Raw genomic sequence first — 20,335 nt, forward strand, 5'->3', positions numbered from 1 at the left:
TACCCATTAGTCTGCAGCTTCAGCAAGTCATTCTCCCTCCCTGGGCCCCAGTTTCCTCAACTGAAAGTGAGAGATTTGGATCAGATAACTTCTAGGATCCTTTGAAAGTGAAGTTCTTGGACTCTTGTGTAAATGTGGTATTGAGAGATTACAGCAAGTGGTGTGACATGGTTATAATGTTCAACTGTGGAGCGCCCTAGAAAAAGAATGATTCTTGTTAGAGAGGGTCACAGAATGGGGTGGAACAGTGGCCTCTCCTGGATGTGTTTTCTACGGTTCCCTCCAGCGTCAAGCTGTCCCCAGCTTGCTCATTGGCACCAAGAAATTTTCTGGCAGGAGGAGTAACAAGGTCACAGTCTCTCTTCAGAAGCATATTCATCTGTCCTTCTGTCGGAGTTTTCAATGTTGGCATGAGTGTACATCTTCGAGCTTCCCTGAGCACCTTCAGAGTTCAGTCTTCCCAAAGACTTGCTTGGTCTCTCTTGCTTTGGTCTCTAAAGGCAGGCTGCTTTCTCCTTGTCAAGGTTTCCCATCACCACGCTACTCCCACAAAGTGACTCTGTTGGCATGGGTGATTTCAAGTGTCAACTTCCATTTTTTGAAGTCTCTCTAGGTTTTTTCCATTGTGAGCATTGACAGTCCTGCGTTGATTACTCAGGTGATATTTCAGCCTTTCTGATAAGGCCATTTTTCCCCTGTTACTTCTCCCTGCTGAAACAGAGCTGGGGCCAAGGCAGCAGACGGAGATATTCACAGAAGCCCGCAATCAGTGGAGACTTCAGAGATGGCCCCAACCCTTCATCTAAGGAAGGCACAGCCTCATTATTTGGAAGAGTCTTGCAATGTTTCCTGGCAAGAAGCTTCTGAAACTACCTGCTACTGTTTATTCAACATGGCAGAACTGGAAGGAACATGAATCTAGCGAGCCCTCAACTTGCAGGGAATGACCCATGAAAAGCCACACCCATCTCATTGTCACTACCGTGGGAGCTCTGTGACAAAGGACTTGGAGCTTTTAGGGAGCTGTGGGTTCTACAGTGGAGGAAGGGAAGGTGCTGTGGAAAAGTAGGAGCACTTCAGGGGCTGAGGCAGGCTGAGCTTCTTCTTTTATTTTTTAGTTGTATTTATACTTTGTCGCAATATATAACATTTGTGCATTAGTCTCCCAAGACCCACATCCCCTCTTTTTCTGAGTCTTATATGTACATCTGTACATTTGAGAATGCTCATCATCCGTCCTTGTGCTGAAGTTCTTCCTAGTCATCACTGGTCCATGAAACTTAACCTCTGATAAATGCCTCAGTAAGCCCTGGAGGGTGCAGAATTCACTTAGTTCTTGTATGTTGAAAACTTTTTCTGTGGTCTTGAAATTTGAAGGACAGGTGGGCTAGATATAAATTCCTTTGTTCACACTTTAGTTTTTTGTTTGTTTTTTTTAATGCTGCTCCATTGCTGCTTTGCTTTATATCTATGTTTTGAAAAGTCTTTTGCTAGTTTAATTCTTTTCCTTTGTAAGTAAATTGAGGCCTTGCGGATTGTATCTTTATCTTTGAATAGCCAATATTATTGGGTATGTCTTGGAATTGATTGTTCTAGGTTAAGTTTCCCAGGTACCTGGTGAGTCCTTTCAATGTGTAGATTTTTCTAATTCTGGAAAATTTTCTTGAATAATAGTTTTAACGATTATCTTTGCTCCATTCTTTGGGTTTTATTCTTCAAAAATGACAGTTTCTTTTTCTGGTACTTTAGTTATATGAGCATTATTCCTCTTCATCTGCCTTCCATTTCCACTACCTTCTCTCTGGCTCTTTTTATTGCTTTCTTTGTCATTTTTATTTTCTTGTTTGTTTTTCCTGCCTTTACTTAATGCTTCTTATTAAATTTTAGTTTGAGTCTATTCTCCCTTGGGTTATATGTAATTTATTTTTCTTTTCTGAGATAATTTTGTCATCTTTTTTTTTTTTAATTCTTCCTGTTTTTATCCATTTCCGTTTTAAATTTTTGAATTTCTGATTCAAGATCGTTTTTCATATTCTCAGATGCTTATTTAAGTATATTTAGTTCTGTTTAGGGTGCAGACTTACTGTTTTTCTGCTTCATGGTTGTCTGGGGGGAAGAATTTTCCTCAGTTGGTATGTGTGAAATCACTTCCTGATTTTCTGCAAGAGTTCTCCGAGGACTCTCCTTTTGTTCATTTTTATGATATTGGGATGCTTTTACAGGATTCCTAGTTTAATGCTACCTGTTCTGTCCCCTTAGCACAGTACAAACACGTTAGCAGGTGTTTGTTTTAGTGGTTGAGGAGTGGTTGTGAATTCTCTGATTTTGTGGCTTTCTTTTATCTGGAAGGACACTATATTTTCTACTTTTCCCCTTTACCATCTGATTGCCGAAGGGTACTTCTTCCCCCACCCCAAAACCCCATTTATTTTATTTTATTTCATTGCCTTTTTTCTTCTCCAGAAGCTATGTGCTTGGAAGACTGTCCCTTTAAATTTCGTCTGTGTGTTTGAATTGTGTGTCTGGCCTTTTATACATTATCTCTCTCTTCAGCTGTAGGCCTGAGCCTCTCTATAGTATCTGACCCTTTAAATCATACACTTTGAAAGCCTTTTCCTATAATAAGTGTTCTGATCTGTCCAGTTGTTTTTTTCCAGCTCACCGTTAAATCACTCCCACATTCTGTCTTTCCCATCATCCTCTCAGTCTGTCTTTTGCGCACCACAAAGCCTTGCACCAAGGCATGGTAGGAAAAGCATAAGGGATTTTTGTGCTGGACTTTGTTCATTTTTCTCTTTTACTCATAGTTATTTTGCAGTTTTGATATTCTCTGTCTTCAGTTATTGGTGAGAGTATGGTTTTGTGTAGTATTTTTGTAGCTATGAAGCTATTTCGTATAGTTTGGGGAGGAGATTTTGGGAGGTTAATTACTAGACAGCCTCCATTGCCTCCAGCCACCTGGATGTCCTCTAAATGGTATTTTTAATGAACTGAATTTATTTTAATGAAGCCCACCCCAAGGTCATGAAGATATTGTTCCTATCTTGTCTTCTAGAAGCTTTACTGTTTTACCTTTCACATTTGGAGCTATAATAAACCTAAAATTGACTTCTCTATATGGTGTGAGGTAAGAATCAAGATTCCTTCTCTTTTTTATCTGGATGTCATTTATTGAAAAGTCCACCTTTTCCCACACTGTACAGCCATATCACCTTCATTATAAATCAAATGACTATATACATTTAGTTTTGTTTCTAGAATTTCTTTTCTCTTCCATTGGTTTGTCTCTTCTTGCACCAAAACACCTCTGCCTTAATTACTGTAGCTTTGTTAATAAGTCTTCATAACTAATAATATTAAAAAAAAAAACTACAAACCCACTCCTGTCGAGTCGATTCTAACTCACAGCAACTCTGTAAGACACAACAGAACTGCCCAACAGGGTTTCCAAGGCTGTAATCTTTACAGAAGCAGATTGCCACATCTTTCTCTCATGGAGCAGCTGATAGGTTCGAACTGTGGACCTTTTGGTTAGCAGCTGAACACTTTAACCACTGCACCCCCAAGGCTCCTTACTAGTAATACAGGTCCTTCATTTTAGTTCTTTTTCAAGTTTGTCTTGGTTATTCTTGTCTCTTTGCATTTCTTTATATATTTTTTAATCAGGCGGTTAATTTCCACACACACATACATACACACTTATACGCATACAAACTTGCTGTGGTTTTTATTGATAATTTTACTGAATCTGTAGGTCAACTTTGGGAGAACTGACATCTTTATAATACTGAGTCTCCAATCCATGAATTTTGTATACCCTCACATTTATTTAGGTCTTCTTTAATTTCTCTCAGAAATGTTCTTTAATTTTCTTTGTAGAATTCTTGCACATCTTTTGTCTGATTTATTTCTAGGCATATATTTTGGTGAATATATGTGCACGTTACTGTTGGGTACATACTTAGGGGTGGAATTTCTGAGTCATAAGGTATGCATATTTTCAGCTTTAGTGAACACTGCCAAATGGATTTCTAAAGCGGTTGTACCAATTTTCACATGCACCAGCAGTGACTGAGAGTTCCAGTTGGTTCACACACCAACATTTGGTATTGTCAGCTTTTTAATTTTAACCAATCTGATGGGTGTGTAGTAGTATCTGATTTTAATTTTACTTTGCATTTCCCTGATGACTAATGAAGTTGGGTATCTTTTCATATTTTTGTTCGTCATTTTGATATCCTCTTTTATGAATTGCCTATCTGAGTCTTTTGACCATTTTCCTATTGGATTCTCTGTTTTTCATTGATTTGTAGAAGTTCTTTTTATATTCTGGGTATTAGTCCTTTGTCAGTTTTATATATTACTTCTATCTTCCATTCTGTGGCTTGCCTTTTCTCTCTGTTAATGATACATTTTGATTAACAGAAATTTTTCATGTTAATGTAGTCCAATTTTTCAGTCTTTTTCTTTATAATTAGTATATTTGTGTCCTGCTTAAGACATACTTGCCCACCCCAAGATTATGAAGATATTTTTCTATTTTGTCTTTTAGAGGTTTTGTTTTACCTTTCACATTTTGGTATAGAATACATATGGAATTGATTTTATTAGTGGTCTGAGGAAAGATGAAGATTCATGTTTTTCTACGTGAATAACTAATGATTCAGGAACATTTATTGTAAGGTCCACCATCCCCCTCTCCCCCATGCTACAGTGTCACCTTTTGTTAAAAATCAAATGACTGTATATAGTGTGGGTCTGTTTCTGGACTTTTTATTCTTTTCCATTGTTCTATTTGCCTATCGTCATGTCAGCATCACACTATCTTAATTACTGAAACTTTGTTAAGACCTGATAACTAGTAATGTGAGTCCTTTATCTTTGTCCTTCTTTAAGATTTTCTTGGATGTTCTTGGCTCTAATATAATTTTTCATTTACATGTACTCAGATATTTACATTTTTCATTACTGTTCATTTCTAACAGCATTTCTTTGTTTCTATTTATGACCATTTTCTTTCTGTCTAAAGAAGTTCTTTTGATCTTTCTTTTAGTGTGAGTCTGCTGGAGACAAATTATGTCAGTTTCTGTTTATCTGAAATTTTCTTTATTCCACCTTCAACTTTGAGGGATATATTAACCAAGAATAGAAGTTTAGGTTGTCTGTTATTTTATTTCAGTACTTTAAGATGTCATTTCATTGTTTTCTTGCTTCCATTGTTTCTATTAAGTCAACTGTCAGACTTATCATTGCTCTTTGAAGGTAATGTATCTTTGTTTCTACAACTGCATTTAAGATTTTTTCTTTGCTTTAGTCTTCAGCAGTTTTACTGTGCTGTGCTGAAGTGAGGTTTTATCCCAATAGGAGTTCACAGAGCTTCATAGAATTTCATGAATCTGTAGATTGATGTTTGGGAAAATCCTAGGTTAGTAACCCTTTAAATTTGCTGCTGCCCATTCTAGGACACCAATCATACATATATTATTCCTTTTTACCACCATGCATCTGTCAATTTGTCATAGTGTGGTGGCTTGCATGTTGCTGTGATGCTGGAAGCTATGCCACCAGTATTTCAAATACCAACAGGGTCACCCATGGTAGACAGGTTTCAGCAGAGTTCCAGACTAAAACATACTGGGAAGAAGGACCTGATGGTCTACTTCTGAAAAAGTTGGCCAGTGAAAATTTTATGAATGACAATGGAGCATTGTCTGATATAATGCTGGAAGATAAGCCCCTCAGGTTGGAAGGCACTCAAAATATGACTAGGGAAGAGCTGTCTCCTCAAAGTAGAGTCAACCTTAATGAAGTGGGTGGAGAAAAGCTTTCAGGACCTTCATTTGCTAATATGGCATGATTCAAAATGAGAAGAAACAGCTGCAAACATCATTAATAGCCAGAATATGGAATGTAGGAAGTATGAGTCTAGGAAAATTGGAAGTCATCAAAAATGAAATGGAACTCGTGAAGATCGATATCCTAGGCATTAGTGAGTTGAAATGGACTGGTATTGTCCATTTTGAATCAGACAATCATATGGTCTACTATGCCAGGAATGACAAAATGAAGAGGAATGACATCACATTCATCGTCAAAAAGAACATTTCAAGATCTATCCTGAAGTACAACAGTGTCAGTGATAAGATCATATCCATAAGCCTACAAGGAAGAACAGTTAATACAACTATTATTCAAATTTACACACCAACCATTAATGCCAAAGAGAAGGAAACTGAAGATTTTAACAACTTCTGCAGTCTGAAATTGATCAAACATGCAATCAAGATGCATTGATAATAACTGGTAATTGGAATGCAAAGGCTGGAAACAAGGAGGATAAGTAGTAGAAAATATGGCCTTAGTGATAGAAATGAGGCCGGAGATCACATGACGGAGTTTATAAGACCAACAACTTCTTCATTGCAAATACCATTTTTCATGAACATAACCAGTGACTCTACATGTGGACCTCACTGGGTGGAAAGCACAGGAATCAAATCAACTATGTCTTTGGAAAGAGACGATGGAAAAGCTCAATATTATCAGTCAAAACAAGGCCAGGGGCCAACTGTGGAACGGACCATCAGTTGCTCATATGTAAGTTCAAGTTGAAGCTGAAGAAAATTAAAACAAGTCTGCAAGAACCAAAATACGACCTTGAGTATATCCCACCTGAATTTGGAGACCAACTCAAGAATAGATTTGACACATTGAACACTAATGACTCAAGACCACGTGACATCAAGGACATCAATCAAACATGAAGGAAGCAGAAGGTCATTAAAAAGACAGAAAGAAAGTAAAGACCAAAATATTTGTCAGAAGAGACTCTGAAACTAGCTCTTGAACATAGAGTAGCTAACGAGAATGGAAGAGATGATGAAGTAAAAGAGCTGAACAAAAGATTTCAAAGGGCAGCTTGAGAAAACAAAGTATTATAATGAAATGTGCGAAGACCTGGAGTTAGAAAGCCAAAAGGGAAGAACACTCTCAGCATTTCTCAAGCTGAAAGAACTGAAGAAAAAATTCAAGCCTCGAGCTGCAATATTGAAGGATCCTATGAGCAAAATATTGAACAACACAGGAAGCATCAAAAGAAGATGGAAAGAATACACAGAATCACCGTACCAAAAAGAATTGGTCAACATTTAACCATTTCAGGAGGTAGCATATGATCAAGAACCAATGGTATTGAAGGAAGAAGTCCAAACTGCACTGAAGGCATTGGCCAAAAACAAGGCTCCAGGAATTGATGGAATACCAACTGAGATGTTTCAACAAATGGATTGCAGCATGCTGGAGGTGTTCACTCATCTATGCCTAGAAATTTGAAAAACAACTACTGACCAACAGACTGGAAGAGATCCATATTTGCTCATTCCAAAGAAAAGTGATCCAACAAAATGTGGAAATTATCAAACAATATCATCAATATTTTGCTGAAGATATTTCAAAAGTGGTTGCAGCAGTGCATTGACAGAGAACTGCCAGAAATTCAAGCCAGATTCAGAAGAGGACATGGAACGAGAGATATCATCGCTGATGTCGGATGGATCTTGGCTGAAAGCAGAAAATACCATAAAGATGTTTACCTGTGTTTTATTGACTATGCAGATGCATTCTACTGCGTGGATCATAAGAAATTATGGATAATATTGTGAAGAATAGGAATTCCAGAACACTTAATTGTGCTCATGAGGAACCTGTACGTAGACAAAGAGGCAGTTGTTCGAACAGAACAAGGGGATACTACATGGTTTAAAATCAGGAAAGATGTGTGTCAGGGTTGTATCCTTTCACCATACTTATTCAATGTGTATGCTGGGCATATAATCCCAGAAGCTGGACTATACAAAGAAGAACACAGCATCAGGACTGGAGGAGGACTCATTAACAACCAGTGATATGCAGATGACACAACTTTGTTTGCTGAAATCGAAGAGGACTTGAAGCACTTACTGATGAAGATCAAAGTCTAGAGCCTTCAGTATGGATTACACGTCAACATAAAGAAAACAAAAATCCTCACAACTGGACCAACAAACAACATCATGATAAACGGAGAAAAAATTGAATTTGTCAAGGATTTCATTTTTTTTGGATCCACAATCAATGCCCATGGAAGCAGCAGTCAAGAAATCAAACAATGTATTGCACTGGGAAAATCTGCTGCAAAAGACCTCTTTAAAGTATTGAAAAACAAAGATGTCAGCTTGAGGACTAAGCTGCGCCTGACCCAAGCCATGATATTTTCAGTTGCCTTATATGCATGCAAAAGCTGGACAATGAATAAGGAAGACCAAAGAAGAATTGATGCCTTTGAATTATGGTGATGGAGAAGAATATTGAAGATACCATGGACTGCCAGAAGAATGAACAAGTCTGTCTTTGAAGAAGTACAGCCAGAGTGCTCCTTGGAAGCGAGATACAGCCAGAGAACTCCATGGAAGCAAGGATGGCCATACGTCATCTCACGTACTTTGGACATGTTATCAGGAGGGACCAGTTCCTTGAGAAGGACGTCATGCTTGGTGAGATCAGTAAAAACGAGGAAGACCCTCAGCAAGACAGATTGTCAGAGTGGCTGCAACAATGGGCTCAAACATAGCAACGATTGTGAGGATGGCATAGGACTGGGCAGTGTTTTGTTCTGTTGTTCATATGGTCGCTATGAGTTGGAACCAACTCGCAGCACCTAACAACAACAATATACTTTTTCAACGTACTCCGTATATTTGTAATGTTTATTTCTTATATTCTATTCTTTTTTCCTGCCTTTGCTTCAGTCTGAATATATACTGCTAACCTGTGTTCCAGTTCACTAACCTACCCTCTGCTTTGTTTAATATACTCCTTAACCCATCTGTTGAATTCTTAAGTCTTAGTGTGTCAGTGATTCTGACACAGATCATCTACATACTGGGGTATAGGAACAGGTAGACTAAATATCCTCTGGGGTGCTTTCCAAATGAGACCCCACAAGGAATGCTAGAGAGAAACTGCCAGTGTTGGCGTCTGTGGTAGGCAGTTGGAGATACAGAAGGGGGTGCGTCCTTATCCTTTTCCTCTTCTCTTCTGTCCGTGAGACTTCTGTATGAGTTTACTAGGGCTGCTGTAACAAAGTATAGCAAAGTACCACAAGCTTGGTGACTTAAAACAGCAGAAATTTATTCTCTCACAGATTTAGAGGCTAGAGGTTTTTGCCAAATCAAAGTGGCAGCAAGTCCATATTGCCTCTGAAGGCTCTGAGAAAGAATTCTTCCTTGCCTCGTACTAGCTTCTGGTGTTGCTGGCAGTCCCTGGCATTCCTTGGCTTGTAGACGCATCACTCCAATCTCTGCCTCTGTTGTGTGTGTCTGTGTGTGTCTCCCTGTGTGTCTGTGTGTCTCTTCTACTTTTCTTATAAGGACCCCAGTCATTGGACTCAACATATCTTTTTGAGGGACACTATTCAACTCATAAGAGCTGCCTTCTCCCAGAAAGCAGGACTCAGCTTGATTCTATAGGAATGGCAGACTCATAAAGTTTAGTCACACTGTGGGTTAGCAAACTTGTGTGGGCTAGCCTGGAAACCTAACCACTATTTATAACGTGGTTTCTGTTGGGGAGTATGTTCCAACTTCTGACAATTGCCTTTCTAAAATATACTGTAGCACAACCTGTCAGGAATTGGGGACTATCTAGATAAAGTTATTTTCTCAGAAACTTTTAAGTACCTCATGATAAACTTGACCTCAGAAAATGAGTACAATTAATCACTTTTAGTGTCAGCTTTACAGTGGAAGAAATTCTGCCCTGAATAATTGGAGGCCTGCTTTAAGAACAACTATTACTTTTTCTCAGACAATTGTGGGAGTGTTTCTTCCTGCTGTCATTGTTTTGCCCAAGGGAGATTGGTGCTGGCTTCACCTGGGAACAGTGATGAATGGCCTGGGATGTCATGTGGTAGCAATGACTTCTTCAGCACAAAGACATTAGGAATGAGGTCATCTTTCAGGGCTTAGCTACACCTGTGCTCCATTCCAAGGACTCTACCAACAGAAATTAGGTAAACAGCCATATTTCCAATGTTCTTCCCCTCTCTCCTCTCTTAACCCTTTACCCGTAGAATGAAGAACTATTTTATGAGCTAGAAAAAGATACGGACTTACAAGTGGCACATTAAATACATATATATTTTTATATAACTTTTATTCATTATTTAGTCTCAACCAGAGCCAACTCCATGCAAATTATTTATTGATTTGTTTAAAAAAAAAAAGGCAAATAATTAGGACACATTTTATAAACAGTGCTTTAGCTCATGCTGGCATCTGGAAGATCCTGGAAAAACTCTGGTTAGAAAATGTTGAAAAAATATTTTCATATCAAAATCAATGAGTATATGTATGAAACACTGAGTTGAATAATGAGGAGAAAGAACTGATTTTATTTCAGTAAATGTTATTTTTAAAGGTTATTTTTAATTTCTTCAAAGATACTAGGGACTAGGGATACACCGTATTTTAATCTAAAAAAATATAAAATATGAGGAAAACACAAAAAATGGAAAAAAAAATCCATCAGACACACGGTCTAATGACTAAACTGAGAGACTTGAGGAAGATGAAGGACTTTTTTTTTTTTTTTTCCACATCATTCTAAGATCAGTGAGAGAAACTCAGTGCCCTCTAAGCAAGGACTCCCCTTCTCCCTCCCTTACACCTCGATAACCACCAGTAAGCTTCAGACTCTATACATTTGCCTATTTCATTTATGTGGGATCATACAGTATTTGTCCTTTTGACAAATGAGATCTGAGAAGCTAAGTGGGACTAATCTATGCATGAGTAAGGGATGTAGTCATGCCCTCTGCAGCACCACTACAGCACCAACTTCTTGTGTTTTCCTCCTACTTAGAGAGAGTGTGAGCAACGTGGATGAACCTTGAAAACATTACGTTGAGTGAAATAAGTCAGTTACAAAAGGACAAATACTGTATGATCCCACATAAATGAAATAGGCAAATGTATAGAGTACAAAGCTTACTGGTGGTTGTCGAGGTGTAAGGGAGAGAGAAAGGGGGAGTCCTTGCTTAGAGGGCACTGAGTTTCTCTCACTGATCTTAGAATGATTTGGAAAAGGGTGGTGGTGATGGTTGCCCACAGGATGAATGCAATCAGTGTCACTGAACTGTACATGTAAAAATTGTTGAATTGGCAAATGTTTTGTTACATATATTTTTATCACAATGAAAAAGAAAAAAAATAGAGACAGGATTTTGTTGGACCCAAGGCAAACTGAATAAATAAAATAATCTTGGTCCCTCTATTGTCCCCACAAAAAATAACCCTGAAAAGTATTATCAGGGAAGTTAAAAAGTCCCACTCAGTTACCTGTTGGTGAGAGCGCACTGGGAGTGTCCCCGTCAGGTCTGGACCCCCCACTTTAAGAGCATCATAGAAGCCTTGAAGGATGCCCCAGGGGCATGATCTGGAAGGGGAGGAGGTCTGGAAATGCCATCTGAAGGTCCTCACTGGTTGAACAGATGAGACTCAGAGGCAGAGACCTCCAGCCCTCGGAGTGACTTTGTGAAGATCAGAAATGTTCATGAGAGCAAAATCTCAAAGGAGAGAAGAAGTCAAAGGGGCTGCGATTCCCCTTATGCTTAAAGCAACTAATCAGAGAAGTACACATTCAAATAATTTAAAAAAATTTAAAAATAGCCAGTATTAACTGGGTATGATTAACCACGCAGCTGAATTGACAATTAGAAATATATTCAAATCACATTTAAAAATTAATATATATATATACACACATATATACCCATATATATTCACACATATATGTACATATATATATACATATATGGTCAAATAGTAAACAATGGCAAATAACGAGGATGCATTAAAACAAAGCATTCAAAGATGTGAATATCACCATAGCAGTATGGTATAAAGAGGAAATCTACCTAAGCAATGAAAATGTCTAGCGAGTATTTGAAAGGAGCTCACTCTAATCATTAATCAGATAAATGCAAATTAAAATTTAAAAAAAGATACACTTTTTTTTAACCTAATAAACTGGCAATGATTAAAAAAAAAATACTATTATTGTCAAAGCTGCAGGGAAATGGGTGCTTTTGTACATACTGGGATTATAACTTATTGTCATTTTTGACGAATAATTTGACCCTACATAAGTGTGAATAATGTATAACTTTTTTTTATACTATGCCTCAGTGATTATGCTTGTGGGAGTTTTTTCTAAGTATATATATATATATATATATATATATATCAGTATATATTCAGAAAACGGGTTCCTAGGTGGTGCTGTTACCAGGTGGAAACCCCAGGTTTGTGCTCAGCATGACTAGAATTGGCCAATAAATGAGAGACCAAAGTGGGAAAACAGGAAAGTCACCTTTATTTCGTTGTACAAGGAAACGGAGTCAGTGGGAGCTGCTGCTGCCAAGACTGCTCATCAAGGGCGGGCAGGCAAGTTACTTTTAAAGGAGTTTACAAGTAGGGAGTTCATACAAGCTACGTCAGCAACATGCTTAATAACACTACACAGGTGCAGTGGGGTTTACATATAACCTCCAAGCAAAAGCAGGATTCAAATACAAAGCTGGCAGAGGAGGCAGGGAGCCTAGCAAGGGAAATAATTTTCAATACAACACTGTAGGGGAGGAAGCCAGGTAAAGAATACAGCACTGTGGGTGCTCTGTCTCAGTGCAAATGGCTAAGTGCTCAGCTGCTAACTAAAAAGTTGGCAGTTTGAACTCATCCAGAAGTGCCTCAGAAGAAAAGCCTGGTGATCTACTTCTGAAAGGTCACTGCCATGAAACCCTATGGAGTGCAGTTCTACTCTGAAACACATGGGGTCGCCATGATTTGGAATTGACTCACAGCAACTGGTTTGGTTTTTGTTTTTTAATTGAGAAAATATAACTACCAGGATGTTTCTTGTACTTCTACACATGGGAAAAATTAGAAACAACCTAAATGTTAATAAGTGGAAATTAATTAAGGAAGGAAAGGTAGGGTGTCCATGTCCTGCAGAATTGTTACCCCCTGCTTCAGCACAGCCCTCAGGGCATCCCGGGCAAGCAGCTGTGCTAGGTGGCCAAGCTTGACCAACCAGCACTCATGTCTTGGACTTGTACTACTAATAAAAACAGCTGGCATTTGTGGAGCATCTACCATGCCTGGACACTGGGCTGGGCGCTGTGCGTGCCTCATCTCACTGAGCCTTCTCAGCCGCCTACTGGTGGAGGATGCTGGGACCTGAGAACCAAGGAACCTGCACGGTCATACAGTTAGTAACCAGTGCCGGGGCTGGAGCACAGGTCTACCTGCCTCTACAGTCTTGTGACCTTGTCACGCGTAAAGCGCCTTCTCCTGCTACTGAGAGGAAACGTCTGGATCACCTGGTCATTTTACAGATGGGAAAACTGAGCCCCAGAAAGGGTCATGCAGGTTCTGTTTGGGTTCTGGGAATGCCCCAGTGATCAAGACAGATAACATCCCTTACCTCATGGAGTTTAATTCTAGTTGGGTGGGGAGGGAGAGGTGGAACAACAGACAGTAAACAAGGAAGCACATAAATAGGAAATTTGCAGGATGTGATAAGGGGTGAGGGGCTTTTAGAAAGGGAGGTGAGGGAAGCCTGCCCTGAGCAGGGACAGGTGTTGAAATTTGAATGCTGGGATTATCATGCAGAGTGGGAGAAGCTCTCCAGAAGAGGAAACTCTAGTGAAAAAGCCTTGAAGTGCGAGGTAATTAAAGGACCCAAAATGTTCGGGAAGAGAGAGCCTCGTAATGGGCCATTTCGTGCTCCACAGCATAAGTGCAAATGGCCAAGGATGATTGCGGCACAGTGGAAGCCAGCCAGAACGGGAAGGTGGGTGAGTGGAGGGGGAGTGATTAACTGAGAACTGATCATGAGGATCCTCGCTGAAATGGGCAGGAGATGGTGCTGGTCTCCTTGAATAAGACTCGAATCTGAAGAGAGTTTCTGCCATGTATTGAGGGATGATGGCTGGACCTGATGCATTTCTGAGGGAAATTGTAAATGGATAAAATTTGAGCCTTCCAATATGGCCCCAGAACAAAAAAGGAAATGGATTCATTGCTGGAACACCATTCATGTATGGTCAGGCACCACTCATCGCCTGCAGGGTCCACAACTGGAGGGGCATGGCACCTCCCAGGCACACGTGAGCAATCACTAAAGCCTTGAACCAAGAGCAAGGGAATCGGCTCCTTGGCCACAGCCACTGCAACTCCAGCCATGGAACCATCTACCTTTGATGGCCCGATTTCACCTCCATTTTTGGTGTTAGACCTGATCCCAACAACTTGTGGTGGTTTTCAAAAAGCAATTATGGGGAGGGCGGGGAAAGGGGGAGTCATTGCTTAGGGGACATTGAGCTTCTGTTAAGGGTGATGGAAAATTTTGGAAATGGATAGTGATGATGTTTGAACAACATGATAACATAATTAATGTCACTGAATTGTACGTGTAAAAAATGTTGAAATGGCAAATGTTTTGTTACATACCACAATTTAAAAAAATAATTCTGCCCTCGAAAGTCAAAGACGAGCAGAATAGCAGACACACACACACACACACACACACACACACACACACACACACACACACACACACACACACACACACGCAGAGTGTAATCTTGGGCAGGTCTGTGGACTACTCTGTCAGGCTACAAACAGAGGAGGGAGTGTGACCATCTCTAAGGGCATTTCTCGGCATAAAGTGATAAGAGATGATGAGTTGATGGCTTCCAGGTGTGATTTGCCCCCAAGGAGGGTTTTTCCCAAGACTAAGCTGTGGCTCTGATGATACTTCCAGAGGAAGTATTCAGAAGCAATTGAGAAAAGGCCCCCGGAAGGATGAGGGTAATGGGCTCCCACAGCGTTCTTGTGAATGTGTAAGCTCTGGGGCTGGAGTGAAAAGGCAGTTTCATTACTTTGTAGCCACAATCAGAATGTTATTCTTTTATGAAATTCAGCTCAATGTGAGAAAAGAATTTTTTAATGCCAAGCTATTCACAGACACTGCTATATAATGGAAGATGTGAAGGGAGTAAGAGGATGGATGTTGGGGTCAGAACTGCCCTTAAACCTGGGCCACCACGGCTTGCCCTCAGCCCCATGCCTTAGGAGGGCCTCGCTCAGTCCTGTGGGGCTCAGAACCCATGAGGCCACAGGGACGTGCCCACCCAGAGCCTGCTGCCCCCCCCGACTTCTAGACCATGCCCTGAATTCCTGACCCAAACAGCTGGAGTTGCTTCCTGGGCCTGGGGATCCTCTTCACTAGCCTGCCATCTTGAGGTTGGGCTGCACCTCTGGGATGCCCAAGGCGCTGCAGATGCTGGGGTAGGAGGTGTGGATGGAGCTTTAAGCTCTGAGGAACCCAAGCATTCTGAATTCAAACCTAGCCTCCAGATCACTTGTTGTTGTGTGCTGTTGAGTCGATTCTGACTCATAGCGACCCCATGTGACAGAGTAAAACTTCCCCATAGAGTTTTCTAGGCTGTAATCTTTATCAGAAGAGATCACCAGGTCTTTCTCCTGCAGAGCCGTGGGATGGGTTTGAACCACCAACCTTTTGGTTAGCAGCCGAGCACTTAACCAGTTGCACCACCAGGGCTCCTAGGAACGTGTATTTGTCATGGTGGGAGGACAGAACATATTTTATAGAATAGTTTGTTAGTTTAATCTAGAACTTAAATATTTACACATACGGTATTTGGGCCTCCATCTCTCCTGTAGCCCCAGCCCCTGCAGCTATCAGGGACAAGCCTGGTTAGGGTGTATTATTCCTTCTCCCTCGCCTTCGTGGACTCTGGAGTCAGACAGCCAGAGTTCAAATCTCAGCCCTGCCTCTTACTAGCTATGTGACCCTAGGCAAGTCAACCTCTGCTAATCAATTTTTCCATCTGTAAAATGGGAACAGTATTAGTACCCGCCTTATGAGGTTGTTGTGAGGATTACATGAGTTAATGCCTGCAATGGCCTCGCACAGTAGACACTGGAGAGTGTCAGCTCTGCTCACATGGTGTGTCTGATGTCCCCATCAGCTATAACTTGGTGTTCCCCCGACCCCCTTGTCTTTCCAGACTCCACAGCAGTATGAGAGAGAGTACAACAACAAGCGGTCGGGTGTGGGGCCCAGCAAGTTCCACGGGTACGCCTATGATGGCATCTGGGTCATCGCTAAGACGCTGCAGAGGGCCATGGAGACGTTGCACTCCAGCAACCGGCACCAGCGGATCCAGGACTTCAACTACACAGACCACACGCTGGGCAGGGTCATCCTCCACGCCATGAACGAGACCAACTTCTTAGGAGTCACGGTCAGTCCCAGGCCTCTGGGCTCTGATTTCCTTAATGCCCCCTGGAGACGTCCCAGGCGAGAGGGTCTGTGGTGCACACCCTCTGATATGCAGCTTGTCCTCTTGGATTGTTGAAGCAGCCTCCTTTGAGTTGTATGGTTTATGGCTGGTGTTGCAGGGGCAGGGACAGTGTCCGCTTTCTGACACATGGGGAAAACGCTTCTCTGTAACTCAGGAATAAGAAAGAGCGCTGTGAATTGACTGTGTGGCACACAGGGCAGGTGGAGTTTACCAGGCGGTGTGTGGTCTGGGTGAACAGGAGCTCTGGATCCAAAGTGGATCCCAGGCCTCCCACGTACAAGTTAAAGTTACCTTCTTTGAACAACCGTTTTTTCATTCACAAAATAGGGATACCTACCTACCTGACAAGGTAATTGTAAAGATTAGCTTTACAGAATAAAAATTGCTAATATTCATTGAGCAAGCTACTTGCTCTGAGTCTCAAGTTTCTCATCTGGGAAATGGGGATTATAATGTATGTCTTGCAGGGAAGTTGGGAAAATTGGCAATAATAATAATAGCTAACACTTCTTGAATGCTTATCATGTGCTAGACATTGTCCTAAGTACTTTATGTAGATTAGACTCAATAATGTATGCCCAGTGCCAGGCACATAGTAGGCACTCGATAAGTGCTATCTGTTGTTATTGTTAACAGTGGTCTCATTGCATCCTAATACCATCCACAGGAAGTAGGTGCTGCTGTTATCCTCGCTAAAGGTGAGGAGCCCGGAGCTTGGAGAATTTAAGTACAGTAGCTGAGCAAAGGTAGGCTGGGGTTTGAACCTGGATCCATCTGTCTCCAGAGCCCAAGCTGTTATCTGCTGCAAAACACTGCCTTCTGGTGATGGAGCTAAGTGGTAGTCATTGTGTTTATTTCTCATGATTACTGTGCTCCTCTGGGAATAGGCTGGATGGGCTAACATGCCGTCCTGTGTTCTATTTTAAAGAGTCATGCATAGAGTCATTCTGTCTTGGAGGTGCTAAGAGGAATGGATAAGATGAGCTGACTGATGCATTTCCTACACGTTCATATTTGTACGTGCACGTGCTCTGCCTTGCGTTGTTGGTCTGGGGGCAGGTGCTAAGGATGTGGACAATGGGGTGGACACTGTGGTGAGTAAGATGGACTTGGTGCCCTGGAGCACAAGGCTCAGCTGCAAGGATGAGACCTGGACACAAACTACAAGAGGCTAAAAGTGCTCAGCACCACATTCACTGCAGCACTATTCACAATAGCCGAAAACTGGAAACAACCCAAGTGTCCATCAACAGATGAACGAACAAACAGAACATGATATATCCATACAATAGAATATATTATTCAGCCGTAAAGATAAATGAAGTGCTGACACATGGTATGACATGGATGAACCTTGAAAACATTAGGCTGAGTAAAATAAGTCAGACACTAAAGGACAAATATTGTATGATCCCACTGATGTGAAATATCTAGAATAGGCAAATGCATAGAGACAAAAGTAGATTAGAGGTTACTAGGGCTAAGGGGAGGGCAAATGGGGAGTTATTGCTCAGTAAGTACTGAGTTTCTGTTTGGGGTGATGAAGAACTTTTGAAAATAGATACTGGTGGTGGTTGCATACTATGGTGACTGTAATTAATGTCACTGAATTGTACACTTAAAATGGTTAAAATGGCAGATATTTCTGTTATGTATATTTTACCATGATTTAAAAAAAAAAAAAAAAAAAAAAAGCTCGCTCCATGGGAGAAACTGCTTGAGCCTGGAGGGATTTCTGAGACTTTGATGAGAAAGTCAGAGAAGACTTTTTGAAAGAGCTTGAAGGTTGAGTAGGAGTGAGCCATGCAGAGGGGGGCTGGCAGCCTGGTCAGAGGGAGCACGGTGAGCAGTGCACGTTGGCGGAACCACGTGCGTGTGAGTGGTGACCGTTAGTTTGGCTGGAACACTGGAAAGGTGCATGATGAGTATGAGAAGGTAAGTCGGGGCCACATTCTGGAGGGGCAAGCTAAGGAGACTAGCCTGTATCTCATAAGTTAGCAGTTCTCAAACTGGGTCCCCTGTACAGCAACATCAGTATCACCTGGGAGCTTCTTAGAAATGCAAATTTTCAAGCCCTGCCCCAGACCTACTGAATCCCAAACTCTAGTTGTGAGGCCCAGCCGTCAGCATTTTTAACAAGCCCTCCAGGTAATTCTAATACACACTAGATTTGAGAGCCACTGAGGTTTGCAATGAATCGCTGGGTGGTACAAATGATTAACAAAGTCAGCTCCTAACCAAAAAGCTGAAGGTTTGAGACCACCCAGAGAGAGGCACCTCGGAAGAAAGGCCTGGCCATCTATTTCTGAAACATCAGCGCTTGAAAACCCTAGGAGCATAGTTCTACTCTGACACATATGGGGTCACTATGAGCCGGGATTGATTCCACAGCATTTGGTGGGTTGGTTGGTTGGTTGGTCGAGGTTTGCTAAGAATTAGATTTTTGAAAGCCCTGTGTGGAGCCACTCTGGACCTGAAGGCTCAGGGCATCTACGCACACGAATCAGAAATAAAGGCTCTATACAGTTATCTGCGAAGTTCGTTTTTAGCTCACAGGCTAGATTCAGACTGGAAACTAACAGCTTTCCTCAGACCAGTGGTTTTAAATGTATATATATATTTGTTGTTTGTTGGGTGTCATAGAGTCAGTTCGGATTCCTAACAACCGTATATGAAAGAGTAGAACTGCCCCATAGTGTTTTCTTGGCTATATTCTTTTTTTTTTTTTTTTTTTTCAGTTCTTTTATTTTTTTCCCATACAAAAATGTATACATACATTGTTATGTGACTCTCCCCATACTGTGACAGCACACTTCTCCTTTCTACCCGATTCCCCATGTCCATTCAACCAGCTCCTAACCCTCTCTGCCTTCCCATTTCACCTCTGGACAGAAGCTGCCGTTTAATCTCTCGTATCTACTTGAGCTAAGAGGCACCCTCCTCATGAGTATCCCTTTATATCCCACGGTCCAGTCCAATCACTGTCTGAAGAGTTGGCCTCGGTAATTGTTTTCGTTTTAGGCTGATAGAGAATCCAGGGGCCATGCTTTCTGGGGTTCCCACAGTCCAGTCCCATCCTTGTCTGAAGACTTGGCCTTGGTAATTGTTTTAGTTCTGTGCTGATAGAGAATCCAGGGACCATGCTTTCTGGGGTTCCTCCAGTCTCAGTCAGACCATTAAGTCTGGTCTACTTACTAGAATTTGAGTTCTGCACCCCATCTTTCTCCTGCTTCATCCAGGACTCTCTGTTATGTTCCCTGTCAGGGTGGTCATTGGTCATAGCTGGACACCATCTAGTTCTTCTGATCTCAGGCTGATGAAGTCTCTGGTTTACGTGGCCCTTTCTGTCTCTTGGGCTAATACTTTCCTTGTGTCTTTGGTGTTCGTCATTCACCTTTACTCCAGGTGGTTGGGACCAACTGATGCATCTTAGATGGACGCTTGCAAGCTTTTAAGACCCCAGATGCCAGTCACCAAAGCAGGATGCAGAACATTTTCTTAATAAGCTTTGTTATGCCAGTTGACCTAGATGTCCCCAAAAGCATGGTCCCCAGACCCCTACTCCTGCTACTCTGCCCCTCAAAGTGTTTGACCGTATTCAGGAAACTTCTTAGCTTTGGTTTAGTCCAGTTGTGCTGACTTCGCCTGTAGTGTGTGCTGTTCTTCCCTTCACCTAAGATAATTCTTATCTACTATCTAGTTAGTGAATAACCCTCGCCCTCCCTCCCCAGCCTCGTAACCATCAAAGAATGTTTTCTTCTGTGTTTCAACCTTTTCTTGAGTTCTTATAATAGTGGTCTTATGCAATATTTGGCCTTCTGTGACTGACTAAATTCACTCAGCATACTGACCTCCAGCTTCCTCCATGTTATAAGATGTTTCACAGCTTCATCGTTGTTCTTTATC

General features: G+C 41.3%; 1 protein-coding gene across 1 annotated transcript in view; it reads left to right on the forward strand.

Moving 5' to 3' along the window:
- GABBR2 (gamma-aminobutyric acid type B receptor subunit 2) overlaps positions 1-20,335 on the forward strand; it is a 272,614-nt gene that overhangs the window by 102,564 nt on the left and 149,715 nt on the right. Inside the window, exon 6 of the mRNA XM_023727472.1 lies at positions 16,133-16,369. Within this exon, the coding sequence (XP_023583240.1) occupies positions 16,133-16,369 (237 nt within the window). The remainder of the gene's footprint in view (positions 1-16,132; positions 16,370-20,335) is intronic.

This window comes from Trichechus manatus, unplaced genomic scaffold (genome assembly GCF_000243295.1).
Source record: "Trichechus manatus latirostris isolate Lorelei unplaced genomic scaffold, TriManLat1.0 scaffold00016, whole genome shotgun sequence".
Taxonomy (NCBI): Eukaryota; Metazoa; Chordata; class Mammalia; order Sirenia; family Trichechidae; genus Trichechus; species Trichechus manatus.